Here is a 22,111-nt window from a genome sequence, read left to right as displayed (position 1 = left end):
TATGTACATCTGTATATTCCATGTCACTTGTCTAGTCATTCCAAGGATTTATTTTATTTATTGTGTTCATTTATTTGTTTTTTATTTTATTTCTTTACATAGTACTTTTTTTCAAACATCACAAACTCTTCAGATACTCTGAAAAAGTGGCAGCTTTAGAGGCTCCAAGATGTTGTACATGCACAAACTCACATATTACTACATTTCATGACATATTTTCATGAATTTTGCATATCATCATTAATATTTGCTAAGTTAATTAAGTGCCTACACTGTATTAAAGTATTGCTCTCCTGGACACACATATGCTGTGTATGATGAGCCAAGGTTGGAATCATTCATTTTTTTTTTTTTCCTGAAAAGAGATGTTACTTTTTCTCTCACAGTCGATCTCTGGTCGTCAGTCGCAGATTAAATCTCTCACAAATTTGTCTTCTAACACCCAGTTTGTGACATGTTAGACTGGAGAAACACATGGCGAATGTAGCATCATATGGAAGTGTGTATTGTAATGATCTTTATCTGTGACATGCATGTATGCTTGACACTATTCTACAGTAATTGGAGGGACAGCCGGTGTTTACTGAGCACCATGTAAATCCACTCTGCACACAGAACCGGTTTACACTGGAAATTAAATGTGTTATTACTAATATGTGTCATTCCTATGGAAATAGATTGACATATGTTTGCTGATTTCTCCTGTATTTGTTGATTACAGACTAATACTCTTTTCTCCACCAGCACAGTTTCAGCTTACATTTGCACTGTTTCCCTTGCCAGTACAAACAGGAAATTAATTTTTGCCATCAGCATTTGTTGTACTATCTTTTATCAGAGCTAGAGCAAAAAAGAAGATAGAGATTAATAATAATCTATCTACACAATGTACCATGTACCTTTAATCCTTTATTAAGATTAGAGAGAAAGAAAGAAAGAGAAAGAGAGTGGGAGCAAAAGAAGATGGGGTCAAAGAAGAGAAATATGAATTGTTATTGCTAATCATTCAGCCTTTTTTTTCCATTTGATTTTCATTTGTAACTCATGCATTGCTTATGGCATTTGTGCTGTACGAGTAATTGTCTTCGTGGCAGTCCAAATACAATGTTCAGTTGTACGTACTTGTGTATTCCATGTTGAATGTTTGCACATTATGTTTCCATGCATAATGCATGTCATCTCTTTCCCTGCAATGTTAAAAGCTCTACTAATCAACCAGAAAGGAAGTGTACTACTTTTCAATATTAAATATTACTGCCAAAAGCGTCAGTTCCTGCATGGCAGAACAGAAATTGAGTATCACTATGAATATCGCAGAACCGACTAGCAGTTTATTTGTTTATACTGTACAGTTTGTATGGGCATAAATTTTACTATTATGTGCCGATCATCATAGACATTGAAGTCACGGCATTATGAAATATTACTGATAAATCATTTAGAAACTATGGGAATATTGTCAAATGCTGTCCTTTGTGATTTGTTTCACAATGGTCACTGTTGTTGCTCAAGCTACTGAGGTTTGCATTGCTGGAAACAGCGTAAAACTTTGTCACTCCAAATTTCAGTTAATTGTCGGCTTTAGCTGTCGCAGGGAAAGATGACGTGCACACACATCTTGGAAGAATTTCTCGTTTTGTTGTTGCTAATGATGTGACCGTTGTCCGTACCATATTAACATTATTTCACAGATGTTTGCAAACTTCATTTTTGACATTCCTTTCATTTTCTCCCTCTTCCTCCCCCTGCTTGGAACGATTCTCTCACTCTTTTTCTCTTCCATCGCGCACAGGATTTTATGTTCTTCGAGGAGTCCGGCAAAAAAAATGATCAAGGAAGAGTGGGATTCCTCTAGAGCGGACACGCTCTGCCCCTCTCCCATACAACATCTGATGATTCTCCCGCAGTCCCCCCCCCCCCCATGCACCCCAACCATTCTGACACGCCCACTTTCATGCACTGCACAATACCCCCACCCACCTCTTATCACCACATTTAGATACTCATGTCATAACCCCCGCCCCCATGTGGCAGAAAAAAGTCTTGAACTTACATGTATGTCATACAAAAGGCTGGTTTCCCTTATCAAATGTACATGCAAATTTATGCATCCTATACTCAAATCACAAAATGTTCGCACGCAACTTTGAAACGTGTGTAAGAACAAGTACTCTGCATTTAGCCTGTAAAAAAATGCAGTTGATGTTTCTGATTTGACTTTCTGCCATACAAGTACAATAGAAAGATTAGAATACACGGTGAAACTGGCTTTACCATCTCCATTTATCAGTCAGATTCAGTGTGTGAGCTTTTTTCTGTGTCTCATGTCCATGCGCAGTGGTGTATGTAAGCATAAATGAACTAATCTCAATGAACAGTTGTGGATGAGTGGATATTGTCTGTATTGTACAGTAATGTACGTTTCAGTTGTATGAGTACTGACATAGCAATTTGACCCTCCAGGCTGAACTGCACGTTAGCATTTGATAGATACTAGATCATAGAGAGGCTGTCAGGTCAAATGTAAAATACATGAAAGTACAAAGCTTGTTCAAAGCAAAGTCAGTATGTCTTTGTGAGAAAATGATTTTTAATGAAAAATCTGTGCTAGTATTGACCTCAAGGTTTTATATCTAGAACACAAAATTTTATATTTATGCATACTTTAATATAAAGTGAGCTTCTTTCATTTTAAGTGTGATGTTTATAGTAGAATTCTGTCAGGTAAATGATGCATAGTAGAGACTCTTATAATTGTATTATATCACGCAAGTAGTGACCGCATTATATACTATCTTCTTTTTCTTTGGATGCTTATTTTTGGTATGTTTTTCCTTTCCTAAAAGAGAGGATGATTAAGGATGATATTAGGCCAGTGACATGATCTCATTATTGTGTGCTGTGTTGATCTGTACATGTAGCTGTCATTTCTGATGTATGACATTACTGAGCAGACTTCTAACTCTTGTACTGGCACTTAGCCTTGTTTCCAGGCAATTTTTCTGTGTGTATGTCATTTTACAAATGTGTTGAAAAAATTGAGGTCTTTCATTAAAAAAAAAACAACCAAACAAACAAACAAAATCATGTTTGCATACTAGATCTCTTACAAAATATGTTATATGCCAAAAAAAAAAAAAAAAAATACTGGCCCCTGACTGTAAAGCAAGTCAAGGAAAGTAGGGGTTGCAAAAGAGAAGAGAAAATCAGTTGTCTTTCTACATCGTTTTTATGAAATTGTAATATATAATGGCAAACAGAAGAATATCAAGTCATTGCAAACTATTACTTTTCATTAAATCAACAACCCGCATCACGCTAACTTGTCATTTTATGATAGTTGTACGGTCTTCAATGTATGTCGTATCTGCTTTTACTAAAGGTATAGAAAGATGTGCTGTTTTGTATTCAGAGTGCTTGAAATCTTATGACGTTGTTTTCCCCTTTTATGATATATCTTGGCTTGTCCAAAGTCTTGAAATGGCTCAATTTGTTTCTCTTCCCATACCATAAATGATGTTCCGTAATTCTATCTTGGCAGTGTCTGCTGTCAGTTTGTGATGGTGGTGTTGGTGTAAACTGCCATAAGAAACCACAAAAAGCCCTGGTAGTAGCCTTTTATTTAAAAAAATGCAACCTACTTGTAGGGAAAGGTGGGTAACCGAGAAAGGTTGTATTTTGACTTCCAAAATCAATGAGATAATTTGCAGTTGTGGTGTGCCAGCTGCTACCCTTTGCTAACTTGCTGAGAGTAATTCCATCTGGCAGTACGAGCGAACAAAGCCAACGCAATGTATCTATCTAACAGCGCAGTCAGGGAAAGACTGCCTGATTGGGTTTACAGATCAGATTGATACTTAAACGTGTCTGGAAGGACAAGACTATCAAGGGACATTTACTATTCTCTAAACCTGTGGGTGTGGTTGCTATCGTAATATAGAGAGTGATATGAAAGCATCATTGAAAAGCATCATTCCTCGTATGAAAAGTGATCATCACCGGAGATACATTGTAGCTTTTCATACTGCATCCAGCAATATCACATGCCAACTAGGATGAAGGACGTTGGCGATCATGTTGCCATGGAAACACCCAAGTCTGAGCTGCCATACTGTGGGCTTTAATACTGAACAGTGTGTTTCAGAATAGGAAGCAGTCACTCACCTATTTAGATGACAAAAAGCTTAGATTCAAACAGAAAAAATGCATGTAATTGCTCGAGATCCGAACTAAAGTGAACAGATTTTGCACCAACAGCGTCTCAAAAACATCACATTTGACAAAAGTTGAATCCACTTTTGCTTTGCTTGTCTAGCAGAGACATTCTTTGCACTTTTGTAGATCTTTTGTTGATTATTTTCCTGTCATTTCAATCGTGATATTAAATTGGTACCAAGAAAAATAATAAATGAATAAATAGATAAATAAATAAATAAATAAATAAATAAATGAATAAATAAATAGATAAATAAATAAATAAATAAATAAATAAATAAATAAATACATGAATACATAAATACATAAATAAATAGATAGATAGATAGATAGATAAATAAATGAATAAATAAATAGATAAATAATTGAATGAATAAAAACAAAAAATTGAAGAAAATAAAACAAATTTAAAAAAAAAAAATCACCATCATCTTCTTTTGATCTTGGTTTGTCCCCATTAAACAGATTTGACAGGATTTACCTCATTCTAATAGCAACCTTCCTAGGCTCCTCCTCCACCTGTCTCTTCCACATCTTTTTCAATCATCTTCGCTTTCATCGCTCATTCACTTCAAACACTCGCAAATAAAATATTACCCCCCCCCCCAAAAAAAAAAAAAAAAAATGAAAACAAAATATTCAAAAAAAGATATTTTTGAATTATGTACCCAAAAGCTGCATACAGGTGTTTGATATAGAATCTATGTCATAAAGAAATTCACTTTGCCTGAATTTCAGTATTTTCTAAAAACTGAAAAAACTGGTTACTCATATGAAACGAATCAAACTCAAGGTCATAGATATAAGCCACCACCCATATTTAGTGTTGTATGCACACACCAAACACATAGAAGAAAAAACAGAGAAAAATGTATGATGCTGAAGTATGTATTGGAAGCAGTATTCTCGATGCTAGCACCGGCTCAGTTTGCTGTTAACGTTGTTATCCCATTCTGCCCTCACTCATTAGAAAAATGAGACTGATGTTGTTTCATGTTCAGAAAGCACCATATTTTTGGTTTGTTTTGTTTTCGTTTTTGTATAAATTGTATTAAGTTTGTTTCACACCAAACTATGTGTCACAACTGGATGTTGACCGAGCATTCTGTATAATTTACAATGTAGTATCCCCCCTATGTCTGTTGCCATCCACTACCCCCCCCCCCCACCACCACCACCACCATCACAAATGTGTCATATGTTCTATGTTGTTAACATTTTTTTTTTTGCCCAGAGCAAGCAAAACTGATAGTGCTCAAGTTTTTATGGAACATTTGGTATGCACTGCACTTTTGGAACACTTGAGTTTCAAGCGCTGGCACATTCAGTCATATTGTGTACTCATTAATTCTTGGAGCTGCAACCATGGTTAAATATCCGATGTCGTGATGTATTTATGATGTATATTTAAAACCAAAAATTCGGGGGAATAGATGTCTGAAAAAGAGGTACAAACTGCATCATGTAAAAAAAAATTACTGAAGGAGAAATACTTGATTGTTCTTATAAAGAATTCAAGAGCTTTTTTATATGGGTTTATTTGGTTGTCCTAGGCCTCATTTCATAATACAAAGTTGATATGATAGCAACTCTTGCTGGGATGGCAATTCTTGTGGTAACGACAAGAATCCAGCTTCCTGATTGGATGTTGCTATTATTAAGTTGCCATTCCATCAAGAGTTGCTATCCTAACATCTTTTAATATGAAATGGGACCCTGATGCCTTAAAGACTATTCCAGAGTAGACTTCAGAGTGTGTAGTATCTGGGCCCTCAGGACTGTACCATTCATCCAGTTGAGGGGAGATTTGGTGTAATGCAGCAAATTGATCATGTGTGTTGTGGGTGTGCTTATAAAATGGGACATAGAGGGAATGTAGGCTTTTCACATTGTTATTACCTCAAGAATCATGTGTCATATCTTAGAAACTGATAGTAAAACACATATATTTTTTTTTTTAACAAAGCTTGATTGTAATTTTGATCTAGTTTTTAGTTTAAGAAATTATATGTAAGAAAGAAAAGAGAAACACGTACAGAGAAATATATTTAAAAAGTGCCATAGAAGCACTAATTTGGACTGTGGGACAAAATTGTTGCAGTGCTGTATGTTTGTTTTTTATCAGAGTCTCCAAAACTGCCAGATATATTATTAGCCATCCCTCCCCAAAGCTGAAAATAGCATTTTTTATACACAGCATATTAAATATGTATATATTAAAGCAGCTTAGAATCTGTTTTCAAAGTCAAATGACCAGCAGAATTTTCTGCTGACTTCATTCGATATCAGCCATCTGAGCATGCAATCTATAAAAGCAGCAGTCAGTCACGCTAAGGGTGACAAAGTATGAATGAGAAGGCCACTTGAGGCAGTATCTCATGGAATTCTAGTATATGATAGATTTTACTCCGAGTATAAAGTAAAGCTACTTTCTTCTACTGTCTATATTTTGTTTTTCCTTGAAGATATGGCTTTCTCTTCTTTCCCAAAAGAACAATATCTGAGGGTGGAGGATGTGTACCTATTGCTTTTTGCATTTGAATTATATCACTCTGTTCTTGATATGAACTATTACATGCCATAAGCTATACCCAGTAGTTCTGATACGTGGGCATTAGTAGATTGCAGTTAATAATAGCACTAGTGGGATGTATGTTTTGCATCTCACAGTGTCCATTGAAAAACAGGTTTTGCTCTATAGCTTGCATTATTTTGCTGTGCACAAACCCCGCATATATGACATTAACAAATGTGTACATGTAGTGTCGTAGCCCCTAAATGTTACGATCATTATAGTACATTTAGCCTACAGAGTAACCAATCTTTCACACAGCCTTTTGAATACTTCACACTTTTCTTCCGACTGGTAAATTTGATACTTCATTTACATTTCTATTTCTCTATTTTTGATACTTTCACACATTTCTGCCGTTTAGATTTATACTCAGCAGATAAATAGTTTTGCAAAGTGCACTGTTCTAAAGTGATAGAAACCACAAGTGGGTGAAACGCCAAATGAGATGAATAGTCTAACTGCAATTATCTCAGGAGGGATAAAAAGCGACAGGACGTTCACAACTTTATTTTTTCACTGCACTGAGCGCACACAATTCCTAGACTAGGAAGTCTTTTTAAGACAGAAAACATTTTACTGTTCTCTCATGAAATATTCTCAATTTAACATATATATGTTTTCAGAAAATGTCCTCATAGTTAGAAACTGGCAGGTTGTGGTGATTTTTTTCGAAATATCACCAACAGATACACTGTAGATAGAATATGGACAAGGTTTGAAACCTGACGAATGGATCAGACTCTATGTTATTCTGATAATACTCCAAACTGGAAGGTTAGTGTAACATGACATATTTTATAGCCTTCGTTGTACAGGAGCGTCCTGTTTCAAAGTCCTCGGGACCGATAGTTTTCTTGCAGTATATTGAAATTTCATTAGATATAACCAAACTATAAAGTACATTTAATCAGATAATTATTTAAGGACGTGAAATTTTACTTCAATGTCACAAGAGTTTCACTATAGCCATGTTTGTTATAGCAGCAGTGCACTGTAGCCTTTTTGCATTGTGATAAGACAGAAGCATCAACACTGACTCTGCGTGCGTAAACACTTGATCAACCTTTTGATACAGTGTAGTGTAGCAAACCTCTCCCTGACAATTCATAAAGGGTGTAGCAGGGCACTTTGAGGCTGTTTAAATCGAGACATGTCACTTTAAGAACGCATCACAATAATGATTGCCATTAGAGAAATACACATTCAGTGGTTTTAGACAGTTTGATGGTCATTAGCATGATGAGTAAAAAAAAAATGCAGCTTTTGTGTGATTGCACATTTTTGCCTCTATGATCTGTGGTGCGTTGAAATGAGTGCCGTTGGTATGATACAACTCACCAATATAATTCAAGATATCGAAGTATTTTAAATGGCAGGTGTTACGAGTAGCATCTTATGAATTCTACTGATGCGCTGCATTCTGTAAAAACAAGCGGCATTATTGTAAGGTGGACATCATGTCAGTCCAGTCACTATATGATTCTTTATCATGTGAACCAATGAACAAGACGATACAATTGTATATTATCCATGGTATGAAAATATAAAAGTCAATATGTGTGGAATATGTGGTGCCATACCTCAATGGTTTTGTAGTTGTAGTGGTATATATTAGTAAAATATATATTCTGGTATTGAACATTGTACATTGTATAAAAATCTGACTCATGTAATTTACAATCAAAATAAAGGTAAACAGTAATCACTTCATGTGTGACAGTCAAAACTCAAGAGTAATTGCCAAAGTTTGTCTTTATTATTCATCCAGGTATTTGATTTGAACAACGTGCACCAATTCATTGTAGGCCTACAACTGTATTTCATGCATGCAATGTAGTTTTGTATTATTGCAAAGAGAAATAGAAAGACTGTGAAAGAGAATTTGTCATTGCAAGATTGTAGATAAATCTGTTAAAACACATTTTGAGATCTTTTAGACGTTGTTGTAATCTCGAATTCAGATTTCATCCCGAAGGCTTTCATTATATTAGATAAATTTTAAAATGAAGCATCCTCTAAAATCCTCCAGTACATAGCATTCCAGGCAATATATTTGACATGTCGAGAACTGAAGACGGATTAAAGGAAACATTTCTTTTCTCACCCCTGAAAGCATTGCACTGATATTCAGCACTTTATGAAATTCATTTAAACCGAGGAAGGTACACCAATGAAGTAATTTCTTTTAATATGAGATGGTATTTGTTTGAATACGTAGAGTGGCAGCATGATAGGGTTGGCCATTTGTAGCAGCTGCCATATTGACTTAGAACAAAGTGCAAGCCAAATTGTAGCAATCCAAAGTGAAAAGATAATGTAGCATACTACCTTTTCAGTACCCCTTGCAGATTTTTCTAATGGTTATTGAAGAGAATTTGCCGTGTACATTGTAGTTTGTTACTGGTGTGCTATCACTTGTGGGCATTAATTGCATCTGTATTAAAGTCTGGCCTGATGTGATGGAGGGGTACTGGAAAAGGGAAAAACAAGAACGTTTTCGATGAGAGTTGTTGCTGAAGTCGTCCTTGTCAAATTCATCTAAGAGGTTTATCAACTCTCATTTTTATGTTGCGCTTGACCTTTTCCTATGACATTTACTCTACTGCCTGCTCAATATGATATTGCTGTACATAGATGAATTATCAGCTTTTTAGAAGTGGTAATGGCGCATTAATACAATCTGAATATGATATCTTTAATATCATATTTTGAAAAGGCTCTATATAAATACAGGTTGTTATGTAGATGTACAGTAGTTATGTTGAAAGAGAATGCAAGGACAGAGAAAAACAGAAAAGGAGGGAGAGAGAGAGTGTGTGTGTGTGTGTGTGTGTGTGTGTATGTGTGTGTGTGTATGTGTATGTGTGTGTGTATGTGCGTGTGTGTCTGTGCGTGTGTGTGTAAGAGAATGACGTAGAAAGAAATGGATAGAATTAGTGAGGCCAATTTTGATGAAGTTCTCAATGAATGGTTGAGGAACAACACCATCCATGCATACACAATTGTAGGCTCTCCATCTTAAATGGCAATCTCTTAATGCGACATGTTCAGTAGCTTTGACAGATAACTGATCCATCACGATTAATGACCCTCTCTCCTCATCGCTCTGGATATTACATGATACTGATATACTGCGATGCTCGGATGCATGTGTTTGATTGTATCCATTTACTTAATATCTTCAGTACAGCAATCGTAGCATGTTGCTTTGAAACTCACCTCGTCAGCAAGCAGGGAACTTTAACTCCTTAACATTCATCATGTTTGCATGTTATGTATTTTAGTTACGTTCAGATGGTGATCCTTAACCTCGAGGATAGCTATCTTCAAGGATAAGCTCTTGCCCCCTATAACTATGACGCGCATTCACACAACGAAGCTTATCCTCGAAAGGTAGCTATCCTCGAGGATAGGCTCACTGCCCCTGTAAACACTTATCTACAAGTTCCTGTCAACAAGTTCTGTCCACACGATGCTTAACTACAAGTGGAAACCCCCTGCGGCTCGTTGATGGAGCACTAACCCTGAGATACACGTGTATCTCATGGATAGCTACACATATCTTGGAGTTAACTTCTTAAGTTTAGCTACCAACAAGTGTGTCTACACATTGCTTAAATCTGAGCTTATCCTCAAAGATACATCTGTAGCTATCAAAATCTTGAGGTTAAGGATCGCTGTCTGAACATAACTTTAAAAGTCTTGTCAGACTTATTTCAACTTAATTGCTCTATTATTATGGATATAGTTGTGGCTGTGATAACAGATTAACAGTGGAATATGATTTTTACAACTATTACAGTTTAGATACATTAAGACTGGGAGAACTTTACTTTTGCTTTAAATTAGTTATTCATAGTAGAGACTGTTCTTGATTGCCCACGAAGGAATCCAGTGTCATCAGTTACCCACAATTTTTATATACTAATGATCATTCAATGACCAGAGCGCATTGGAAGGAACATTCTAGACTAGACGTTGGGGAAAGTGGTCAAGGCATTTAACTTCATGTTGTTTTTTCCTCCTAAATGATTTGATGTGACAATGGGGCAGTGACATTTGAAGACCATGAAATAACAAGTGATCAGTATGTACTTGAAGCAAAAACAAAAAAACAAAACATAAACACACACACACAACAAAAAAAAAACTGTGATGCCAACCAAAACTTAAAGAATGAAGTTTGATTTAGTTTTCTCTTTTTCATTTTTGATCCTTTGTAACTCTCATTTCCTCAACTTTAAAAAGCATGAGTACATGATTATTTTGTTGTTGTTGTTGAGTGCATGACTTTGTATAATTTCTCGACGACGTTTTTGAATACAGTTCATGAGTTCTTCATCCTCTTCAAATTCTGACATGAGTTGATAATACGTCTTATGTTGCCGATCGTCCCATGGTGTGGTGAAGAATCGGACCGACATATGATATAGGAGCTGGAGATGTTGTTTCTAGCTCAATCATAGCTGCAGAGTGGCAAATAACACACCTTTCTGTATCAGCTTAATAATACATTTCTTCAGTTCTATGGACGTCATGTCTGACTCCTTGTTACCTGACATTTTCTTTTCAAATGCTACGTTAACATGATTACTATGGGAAGGCGTGCTTGCAGTACTGCTGTGCTTTGGCAAAAGAAAGCAATCGACATATCACCAAAAAAGTTGAGATATAAACCGTGTAGATTGGAATTGGCGCGTCTCTGCTTGGATGAGAAATTTTGAGTAGGAACCCTCATCCCACTATTAAGTCAAGATGCTGTAATACCATATTTTTATTATTTACATTACCTACAATGTATGAGACTTTACACCTTTTTCTTTTCACTTGCTTTCTTTTGCCAAAGTAGGGTAGACTCGGTTTTGTATGGTGTCTATGCCATCCCAGATCGAGACTGAATAATATGTCTTGCAATAGAAGCTGTGGAACTGTTGGTTATGATAATCTCTTTGTCATGTTTCTTTTTTACTTTTGTCTTATTGCCATCTCAATAGAATGTTAATTTGCTTGGAGTTATTTTCTTTTTCTCTCTCTCAACCTACCATTCAAGCATCACCAACAGTTGAACAAACACTGTTTAGTTGTACACTCACAACAATGTTTAATCAGACAGTGTGAAATATTCTCTGTCTGTTCTGTGCGGGAAGTGCATTTTTTTAATTTGTTTCTATCATCAGGTTTTGCTTGTAGCACCCACATTTTATTTGGTTTAGCTTCGCAGCATTGTTATACAAAGTAACATAATTTGCAGTGGCTGCTTGTATAATTTTGTTTTTGTTGGTACTTTTTTCTTTCCTGCTATCTGTATGCGGATTGTGAACACATGCTTCTTTTTGCAGCTCTTTAATTTTAGTCAGTTCTGCATGTTTTATCACCTGTTTCATGAAGTGTACATTTCATTTTTTTTTTAATGTTTAGTTGGTCTCTATTAGACACCATCATAAACTTTGAAAGTTGCATTTCATTATACATTATTTTTTCCTGTTATCATTGTCATCATTATCAGTTGCTTTAATACATACATCAATGTTAATTTCAAATTTTAGTTCCTGCTAGCACTAAATTTTAATTAATTTAAACCTGCCTTGCTGATTTATTGCATGTCTACAATATATATCCAGACCTATCACATGATACTTTCAACAAAAAAAATGACAATGCTATAATATAAGTGATTTGTACCTGAACTTCCTGCTGCCACAATTACAGGTGAGTTTTTGTAATAATTATTTGTCATACTGGGTAGATTTATTTTATTTGAAAGCAAAACATCAAGACATCCCAAAACCTGAATCTATTAAAATCATGATACGTACAGTTGATTTTGATAAGGCACCAACTTGATCAGTCACAAGGTCATATTATTCAAATAGGTTTATTCTTGACAAGCAAAATATTTTCATGTAAAAACAAAAACAAAAACAAACAAACAAATCTTTTGAATTATCCAGACTATCAAATACCCTTGAACTGTTATGACAGTAGGAAGTTTTCCTAAAAGGTCGAGAAATACCGTCCAGATACGTGGTAGCAATAACATCTCATCACATGACTTAGTCATGTGACATAGTCACTATGTGGATTCATTGAAGTAAAGAGGCATGGCATGGTTGTGTCATGAAAAGCAGTAGTTCACCAGTAGCCCGTCCATTATTGCATCTTGACCTTGTTTAGTTTTAATACAAAAGCATCACATAAAAAAGAACAGCATTGTTTTATTTTGTGTCAAGATTAACCCATGGTCTCCAAGATGTTGCAATCAGTGCATTAGTGTGCACACTAGTATTACTTGTACATGTACATTTGCACCCCTGGCTTCTAGTGCCCAAAGGGTTAAACAGGTGCCCCAGCAGAGGTTTTACAAGTATGATCATATGCATACATACACGTACAATGGATGTGTGTGTGTGTGTGTCATTTAATTTTCGTTCATGTTTGTGTGTATGTGTTCTGACACGACATGTGTGTTTCAAAGTGTTTGCATTCATGAAATGTGATTAATATGACAAAGATCTTGGTTTCTGCAATGTGTGATGTCTGAGAATACTGAAAGTTGCTCAGATTTACAAACATACGCATATTGATATACTCGTAATTTGCCATGATGACATTAAAGGCGAGAGGGACATCTCTATGGGGAAAATAAAAGCAAAATATGCCCTGGCAATAAGCCTGAAGGAGATATGTGTTTTCTTCTTTTAGGGAAGGGTTAGAGAGATACTTTTCATTACTTCAAAGACTTTATTTGGACAAATAAAAAAAAAGACAATACACAAAATCAGAAACACAGTGGCAAGGCAAACCAATGTGTTCTTTTTACTCACTGTTACTAGCACCAGTATTCACATGTCCAAGACGACATAAACCACTAAAGAGAAGATTAAACAAAGCAACGTGTCTGATTGGAGACAAATTGTTCAACTGAGTGGCCATTCAAAGTGATGCATAGATTTGGAAGATTAATATCATTATGTCCTTTCCCTGTTTGTGCTATCAACTAGTCGGGTGATCAAATATGACTTTCAAAAACAAATAAACAAATATCAAGACATCTCTCCCAGATATCTAGGTATGAGGTTATGTTTAACCTGTTTGTGTAAAATTAGCCATCAAAATTACTGATAACATTGCAGTGGCGGATCCAGAGGGGGGTGCACCGGGCGTGCACCCCCTCTTTATTTTTGCTTCAAAAGATATAAAAAGAATAAAATGGGAGGGGGATGCATGCGCCCCCTTTGATTTTGCAAAGGCGCCTCCCCTTTATGGAATTTCTGGATCCGCCTCTGCATCGCATTAAGTCCATTACAGAGGACGAAAAAAAATGTTCATGTACATTAATCTGAGCAACTTCAAGTTCTTGGACTAACCTTATATAGCCAAGACCATGATCAGTCCCATCCTTGGATCAGAGTGAATCAAAATGTGCAAATCAGTCTGAAATTGGTGCTAAACGTTTGATCTCAATACATGTTATTTACCTCAGAAATGTTCAGCTGTATTGAGATCAAAAGTTTAACACCAATTTCAGATGAATGTCCAATGCAGATAAGCTTCTATACTGTAATGTGCAAATCAGTGTTTGTCTTGAACCTTACACCATGTCCATTCCATGTATCAATCATGCCTTATCCACCTCACACAGGATTTCATGTTCTTTGAGAAGTCTGGCGATGAGAAGGACCAGAGGAAGGCGGGCTTCACCCAGGTGTAGGCGGGGCTATCAAACAGCCAGCCAATCATATTACTCCATTCTCATCATCTGTGAACAGGTGTGGTTGTCACTCATCAAAAGCAGCCATGCATTTCATTACATTTTGATAACAACAAGACTGCTGAAATTTGGTGCTGTGTGAAAGAACGTTGATAGAATTAGCCACAAGAGTTTTATTATGCTCTGTATCATATCTAAAGCAAAATCTATATTTTGAAGATGTTGAATCATTTAAATAACAGCACAACTTTTAAGCAAGGATCTTTGAAAGAAAGTAATCTCAGTGGTACCAGTTTTAAGCATTCAAAATATATCATATATTTCAAATTTGATGTCTTCCTCAAATATTTGAATTTAAGATGATAATCCTCTGCATGCTGCTGTGAATTATGCATGATTTATTAAAGCAGACACTTTTAATATCATGTCTACTTCACATGAGGAAGGTACAAGCTCTCAGAGCTGGCGGGAACAAAATAATAGGGTGTATTAAATTACAGTATGTTAGATGAAAAATACCTGTGTACGACAAACCTGATAGGTGTTAATGTTGCCATGGTAATTTGGGAATGTTGATGGAAGGACCTTTGTCTGGCAGACTGTACATGGTAAAGAATATTGTTCAGACACTTGTGGGTTCTTTGTACCATACTGAAATCAATCAGGCGAGAGTAAAAGTAAAAACAGATTTAAAACTGGACTGTAATTGGAGAGTATACAGATAAAAGGAACTTTATGCACTCATGTTTAAGTGTGTGATAGCAAAGTGTCCACCCACTGCCTATTCCAATTAAACACAGGCTTCACCAGTGGATAGGATCCTTTTTATAGCAAGAATGCAGAACTAAAACTCTGTTCATAAATGTCACCATATCATTTGTTAAAGTGGGCTTGAACTTGTATGTGACATACTAGATGTTATAAATTGGTCAGGTCTTTCATGCTCTAGCTGTGTGTTGTAGAAAACATGTATTTCATGCATTTTTTTTTTTTTTTTTTTTGTGGGGGGGGGGTTAAGCTCAAGTGTGGCATTTTGCTTGGGTATCTCCTACATAATGTTTTGAGAGGACTCATTCTTTGTTTCAGTAGTGCTACATCCCATGCTTAATGTTGGCATCCCATGCACATACATTCAAGCATTCGTATTGCATAACATACACAGATATTACACACCAATTACGTGAAGTTTGTACCATGAATATTTGCGTGACTCTCATTTTGATTGATCTGCTCAGAGTTCTGTCATATGCCCATGGCAGCGCTGAAAGTTTGTCATCTGTGAAAAACCATCAATTCAAATGTCAACATGATAACAATATCTGTGTGAGCCCATCCGCAAAGTCATACGGGGTCCTGCAGTAAATCAAAGTGTACTATATTTACCCCTATTTCTGAATACCCAATGCATTGTGTACCACAATATTATAGCATTTTCACAGAGTCCGATATTAAATGTCAAATTTTTTTTTGTTTCTCTCTTTCAATCTCCTATCTCCTGCGTGTTTGTCCTTTCTCATGTCAAATTGTATGTTTATCCTCGTTTGTCCTTGTGTGTTTGTTCTACGTATCATCACCTTCTTTGATGTTTCCTCCGCACCTCAACTTTGATCTCTCTCCCTCATTTCTCCATTCCATCTTCCTCCTTGTTTGTGTGTGTTTGTTTCGTTGTCTGTGTGTTATCTGTCGCGTTGCTGTCGTCTTTTTTTTTTCGTCCTTGTGCGCTTCTCTCTGCAGGACTTCATTTTCTTCGAGGAGTCGGGGAAAGAGAACGACCAGCGAAAGGCGGGCTTCGTCAAAATGTGAGCTCCCGAGGAAGGCGTTCCGTTGGCGCGAGGACGGGAATAGAGTAGAAAATGTACATAATATACTACTTCATAAATGTAGAAAATGAACATAAGTAACAATTTTTATTTCTATCTCTCTTTTTTCTTCTCTGGCCTTCATTATCATTATATGTCACTCCTGGTTGCCTTACTCCCCCCCCCCCTTTCACTCTCTCACTTCCAATTATTCTTGTCTCTTCCAAATGCTCTTCTTATATTCCTGTATTACTCTTTTGTATCCCTTCTCTATTTCTGCATCCCCCCCCCAATTCCCTCATTCTTTTGTGTGGGATTACTTGTAACAATCCTCCTTACAAAACCACATCCGCTCCAGGATTTCATATTCTTTGAGGAGTCTGGCAACAAGAACGATCAGCGTAACGCGGGCTTCGTCCGAACGTAAAAAAAAAAACGGTAGATGGTGGGCAGAGGGTGTGGCAGCGATCGAAACAAAAGAGGTATACGAGTGTAGTCAGTGTATAGAGTAGATCATTAGAAGCAACATTTTATGTGTACGTGAATGAAGCTATCACAGACCATCACACAGTGTTCGTTCATGGCATAGATGGGATCGAATATCATTCATGCAATACATCATTCTCAATTCTAGGCTTCCTATTACGGATTCCATATACTCTACAATATGGTCATGTGTATATCCATCATGATTGTTTGCATATGTCATATATCGTCAATGTATTTATTGGGCCTTTTTTAAAAGAAACAAACACATAGCATACATATCCTGTTTTAGAGTTGTCAAAAATACGTATGTAGTCTGTACCATTAACCCCTTCACCCTCACTGTAGAACATAGCCATTCTCTGGTTTGTAAACCTTGGAAGGTATACAGAAAAATTTGAAGATCAGATCACTCAGAGGAAAGTGAATTTAATTTTGATTTACCACTAATTACCTCGCATAGATTGCATCAACTTTACACTCTTCATCCACACAAACTGCAAGTGCACCATCCCTCGTGTTTATGTGCCCACAGATTACCACATGGCGAATTAGGTGTACAGGCTCTGATACAGAGCTTGAAAGGAAACAGATGATGAAAAAGCAAGCAACTCTACTCAGCAATGTGCAAACTTTGATTGATGTTGGTTGTGTCCTGGTGCTGCCAGTAGCAATGACTTGTTGAAACTATGTATGTGCGTGCACATGAATTAGCAGTGATGCCTATTTATACTGCCAAAAGTGCTGAGTCGCGTATTGAAAGGCTGTGACACACATCATATATCTTCCCGTTCAGTTGCTGCTGAACTGACTCTGAATAGCCAGGAGTTTGATATTAAATGTTTCCTTTTTTTTGGTCTTATTTTGTTCATGTTTTTAATGAATCCAAGACAACAAGTCCATGTAGTTGTACTTTATAGTAACAAAATTTCAGGGCCACATCACATGAAAGATTAAAGAAAAGATCATTATTTTTTTCTAAAGATTTCAGCATTATAGCCATGGCAACTAGTAGAAATTCTGCAATGAAGATATGAATAATAATGATAGAATTACAATTTGGAATGAATTGTAAAAGTAGATTATAGAGAACAAATTTGTGATAATCAGTATAATGCACATATTTATCATTATATCATGTACACTGTACTTCAAGACATTTGCCATCATATATATCTAAACATTCGTTAGAGCTGAAGTCAGAAATTGCATTTTACATCATATCTGTGAAAATTAGGAACTTCATTGTGTTCAACCATTAACCCACATAAGTCCACTGCCCATCAAATTGTGGTGTGCCTTGTATTAAGTAACAAGATATTGCTGTATCTCTATGCTTAAAATGTCGATTTATACATATGTACCTCATGTTGTGTATGAAAGTATGGTAAACTCCTCACAAATCTGAATTCGGCTGGAATCAATATTCAATGTCTATTGAATGCTAAGATATGATGAAAGCCCTATTCTTAGTCCCAATGGCTGTGACTTGTGCAGGGTTGACTGTAGAATCATAATCATGTATACTCATAAATCAAATTGTGGTAGACACAAGACTACATTCCTCGGGCATTACAAACAAACCGAGTCCATCTCTTGGTTTCATTTTGTCATCAAATTATAGCAGTCAAAATTATGGGGCATATGTACCGATGAGGAAGTGTATGAGAATTCAATACTTTTTTAATCATCTTTACACTTGAACTTCTGCTCTCATTCATGTGTATTGCATTGACATGTATTTGAACTTTTATTGTGATTTGAAGCAAAAGGGCACTAAATGCAAAATGTTCATTTGTATTTTCAACCATGGGTTCAATGATCTTCTTGCTCTCAAATGAATGACTTGTGTTTGTCAGTGTATCAGCTGTGCTTCAACAGACCTGAATGAGATAGAACAGTGTAGTACATGTGTATACTAGCATTTGTCTTGTGGTGTAAGAGTGTATGCGTAAAGAGTAAAATCATGTAGTTTGTGTTTGTTTTGTAGTTTATAGACATTTAATAATAAGAGAAAAAATGATATATCTCTGAGTAATTTGATCATGGGGAAAATTCATCTACATTGTACAATGTACAAATTCATGAAATTCTTCCGTCGAGATGTTTTCATTGTAGATAATTCTTTGTCAATTAGTTGCATTGTACAATGTATTTGATTATGAAATGCTTAGATATTTTTTACTTTACATTTAAATATCAGTGCGACATTGATGAAGCACTGTACTGTAGAGTCAAGGTCTGTTGTTTTGAATATACCATGAGGTTTGCCTTGTTCGTATTCATTTCTTTCTACCATGTCAATGGTATTGATCAAATACATGTAGAAAGCAATCTTGTATAGTAATGCATGAGCATCCTATCTGTAACTTTCTTCAAATCTCCTGAGATGAATTGACATGAATAGAGCCCAAGTTTAAATGCAACTGCGTAATATATTTGTGGCGATGTTTCTGCATTGGCGATTTTATGGGTGCCCTTTTATTATGCACCAGTGAAAGTTATAGGGTGTGGCTAGGAAAATAATTATGTAGGCATTTTCTTTGTAAGAGGTACTGTAGCCGTATTGTCCATTGTTTTAAATACAATAATCTTCGAGCACATTCTAGATTAGTTAATTAGAACACTTGTCACTGTCAGCCACATTTTAATTATACTGACTTTTTCACTATTTTGTACAATGTCCATGCTAAAGTTGCTGCATATTTCTCATAGTTGCTCTAATGAATTAATTTGTTGAAGGCAGTTACAAGATTTAAATCATATTCTAAATGCTGAGAAGTATTTGTATTATTATTATTATTATTTTTGTTTGGTGAACTTGTACTTCAAACGCAGGCAATGTAACAAGAACAACGTATGCTCGAATTCAGTAGAATTTCTATATCACCTGACGTTAACCTAAGGTTATTCAGTTTCCCTTTATCACTATGACCTCAAGCATAATCAAAATAGGTTTAGAATGAATAAAAACCAACAAACAAACAAATATGGGGGAAAAAAGAATACAATTGATTTCCTTTGAATTGCTGAGGCCCAGGTCTGGAAGAGTTGCAAGTCTTTGATATTAATGTGTAGGTCCTACATCAGGATAGTAACTCCAGCATACAAACAAAATTAATTGCAGAAAAATTAACTTTTGAATACATTGGCTTTACTAAGAATATATGAAGATTTTCTTTCTGTAATACACACAAAGGAAATCCATCATACATGTACTTGTACAGGCATTAATACAGTGAAGAAGGTAGAAGCTGATTTGAGGAGAAACATTCACCCAAAACTTTGCAAATGCTGAAAAAAAAAATAACCTTCTCCTACAAAAGAGCAGATCAGATATGTACCAATTGCGGAAACTTATTACGGAGACATGTCAAGGTCCAGCATGTTTCAGCAACTTATTGTGGCACCACTGTGGTGTGTATGACCACTGCCAACTGTGCACACTGTTGGTGTCAAAGCTTTTATGTTCGGCAGGTGTGCTGCCTGAAACTTCTGTCTTCCTTCTTTGCTGAATGTGGACTTCTCAAACTGGAAATTACGCAGTATACTCTTGCAAATTTTACTGAATGGCCAATGGACTTAATCACTGGTGACAAGATACGAAATCTCTTCTTTGTTGAGAGGGCATTGTTTATTACATAAAACATATGTACAGTCTACATGTATGTGTATTTGTATGTGCTGTTAAAATCAAGTGTTACAAGTGTGTAATCTGCTTGTACAATGTATAGGTGTCTTTCAACGTAAATAAAAGTCATGCGTAGCTGCCTGCAAAATTTGTGTACATTCTCTTCTTTTGGTGAAAATGTCACATGAAATTAAACTTAAGATATGCAAGTATATTGCTACCAGTAGGTTCCTTTTCAATTATGGAAGAGTCAGTTTCTTTTGATTGATTTTCATTGATTTACAGTGATGCAAAAATACTGATTTTTTTTGTACGCAATAAATCTTAACTCTGGTGCATATCAATCAAAATTGTAGAAACATAGCAGTTCAAAATCAAGGTATGTTTATGGAAAATTAATCACCTTGTCAAGTTTCTTGATGCTTACTCCTCTCTTCAATCTACAGATGACACTAGACACAAAATATTGAATAACTCAAAAAACAGATGTAACAAAGGAGATTTGGCAAGTAATTAACCATACGCTTCATCACAGCAGGCAATTTATCAAGCGTGTCAGACCTGCCGATTGTGGTTATATTAAAAGTAACAAAAGTAACAAACTTCTCATGTCCAGGTGTATGTTTTTATCTGGTAGGCTGGTGTCACACGTTGTCCAGCACTTCAGACAGTAGATGAGCTGCTTGCAACACGCTTTATTGGGATTAATTTTTATGAGCAATAATGAACACAGTAAAATTTTAGTCTTTACTTCTAAAAGTATGAAGTGTGATTGAGGTGCTAGAAAAAGCTGACAGGTTTCACAGGTCTGGGCACAAAATGCTTTTACATTTCTTGCAATGACGAGTGCAATGTTGATGAGGATGATGATGACAGTGGAGTAATGATGACGTCAGCAATGATGATGACATTGATGCTGTGAAATTGATATGATTGATTAGAAAATGGAAAACGACCGGGTAGGATTTTAGACAAAAGCTGCTCTACATATAGACAATGAGGAAGTCATTTCTTGTACAATTATATATATACTTTTATTCTTGTTCTTGCATACATACATACATGTTACACATACATCACTTCACAAAGTTTGAAATACATGTATTGCTATTACGGTTGATTTTGAACACAGCACTAAAAGTTGTCCTTGCTTATCACCAGATTCTGGCTTGTGTTCTGTTGTTCTTGCTACTCTCGGCAAGTGAACTATGAAATCAACTTGCACAGAAGTCACTTTCAAACAATTGCACAGATCAACGTATACAATGTGAAAGCACTTCTTTGGTTGAAATGGATTCTGCTTGTGCATATGGTCAACTGTTCTTTTCGGTAAGGCAAAGCACGGAACTCAATACGAATTTCATACATTCTGCACTTTGTACCTGCCACAAGTTTCTCAAGAATTCCTGTCAAACAGGTCAGTATATTGCTGCTTATAAAGCAAAGTAACTTAATAAGTGTTAGAAGGTACACATGTATTCTTCAAGCAAGTCATTGTCCTCCAATCATCAGTAAGAGCCCAATATCGTTCAGTAAAATGGAATTAAAATTTTAACAGCAAAAATATTTCCTTTCTATCCTTGCTTCCAATTTCATCAGAAGAAAAAAGTTTGATGAGGAAAACAATATGTTCTTTCCAAACGCAACAATCCAATGAGAATGTGATTTAAGTGAAGATGGAACAATAAATGGGG

The 22,111-nt window shown here is 35.9% G+C and overlaps 1 protein-coding gene across 1 annotated transcript in view; it reads left to right on the top strand.

Annotated features, from left to right (window-relative positions):
* Window positions 1-16,304, top strand: part of LOC139716704 (FAST kinase domain-containing protein 1, mitochondrial-like) — a 56,733-nt gene extending 40,429 nt beyond the window's left edge. The window contains exon 14 of the mRNA XM_071628234.1: window positions 16,236-16,304. Within this exon, the coding sequence (XP_071484335.1) occupies window positions 16,236-16,304 (69 nt within the window). The remainder of the gene's footprint in view (window positions 1-16,235) is intronic.
* The last annotated feature ends 5,807 nt before the right edge of the window (window positions 16,305-22,111 follow it).

This window comes from Diadema antillarum, unplaced genomic scaffold, assembly GCF_040938485.1.
Source record: "Diadema antillarum isolate AM-2024a unplaced genomic scaffold, OU_Dant_1.0 scf00000069, whole genome shotgun sequence".
In the NCBI taxonomy this organism is placed as follows: Eukaryota; Metazoa; Echinodermata; class Echinoidea; order Diadematoida; family Diadematidae; genus Diadema; species Diadema antillarum.
Note: the sequence above shows the minus strand (reverse complement) of the source record. Positions and strands in the feature narration are given on the sequence as shown.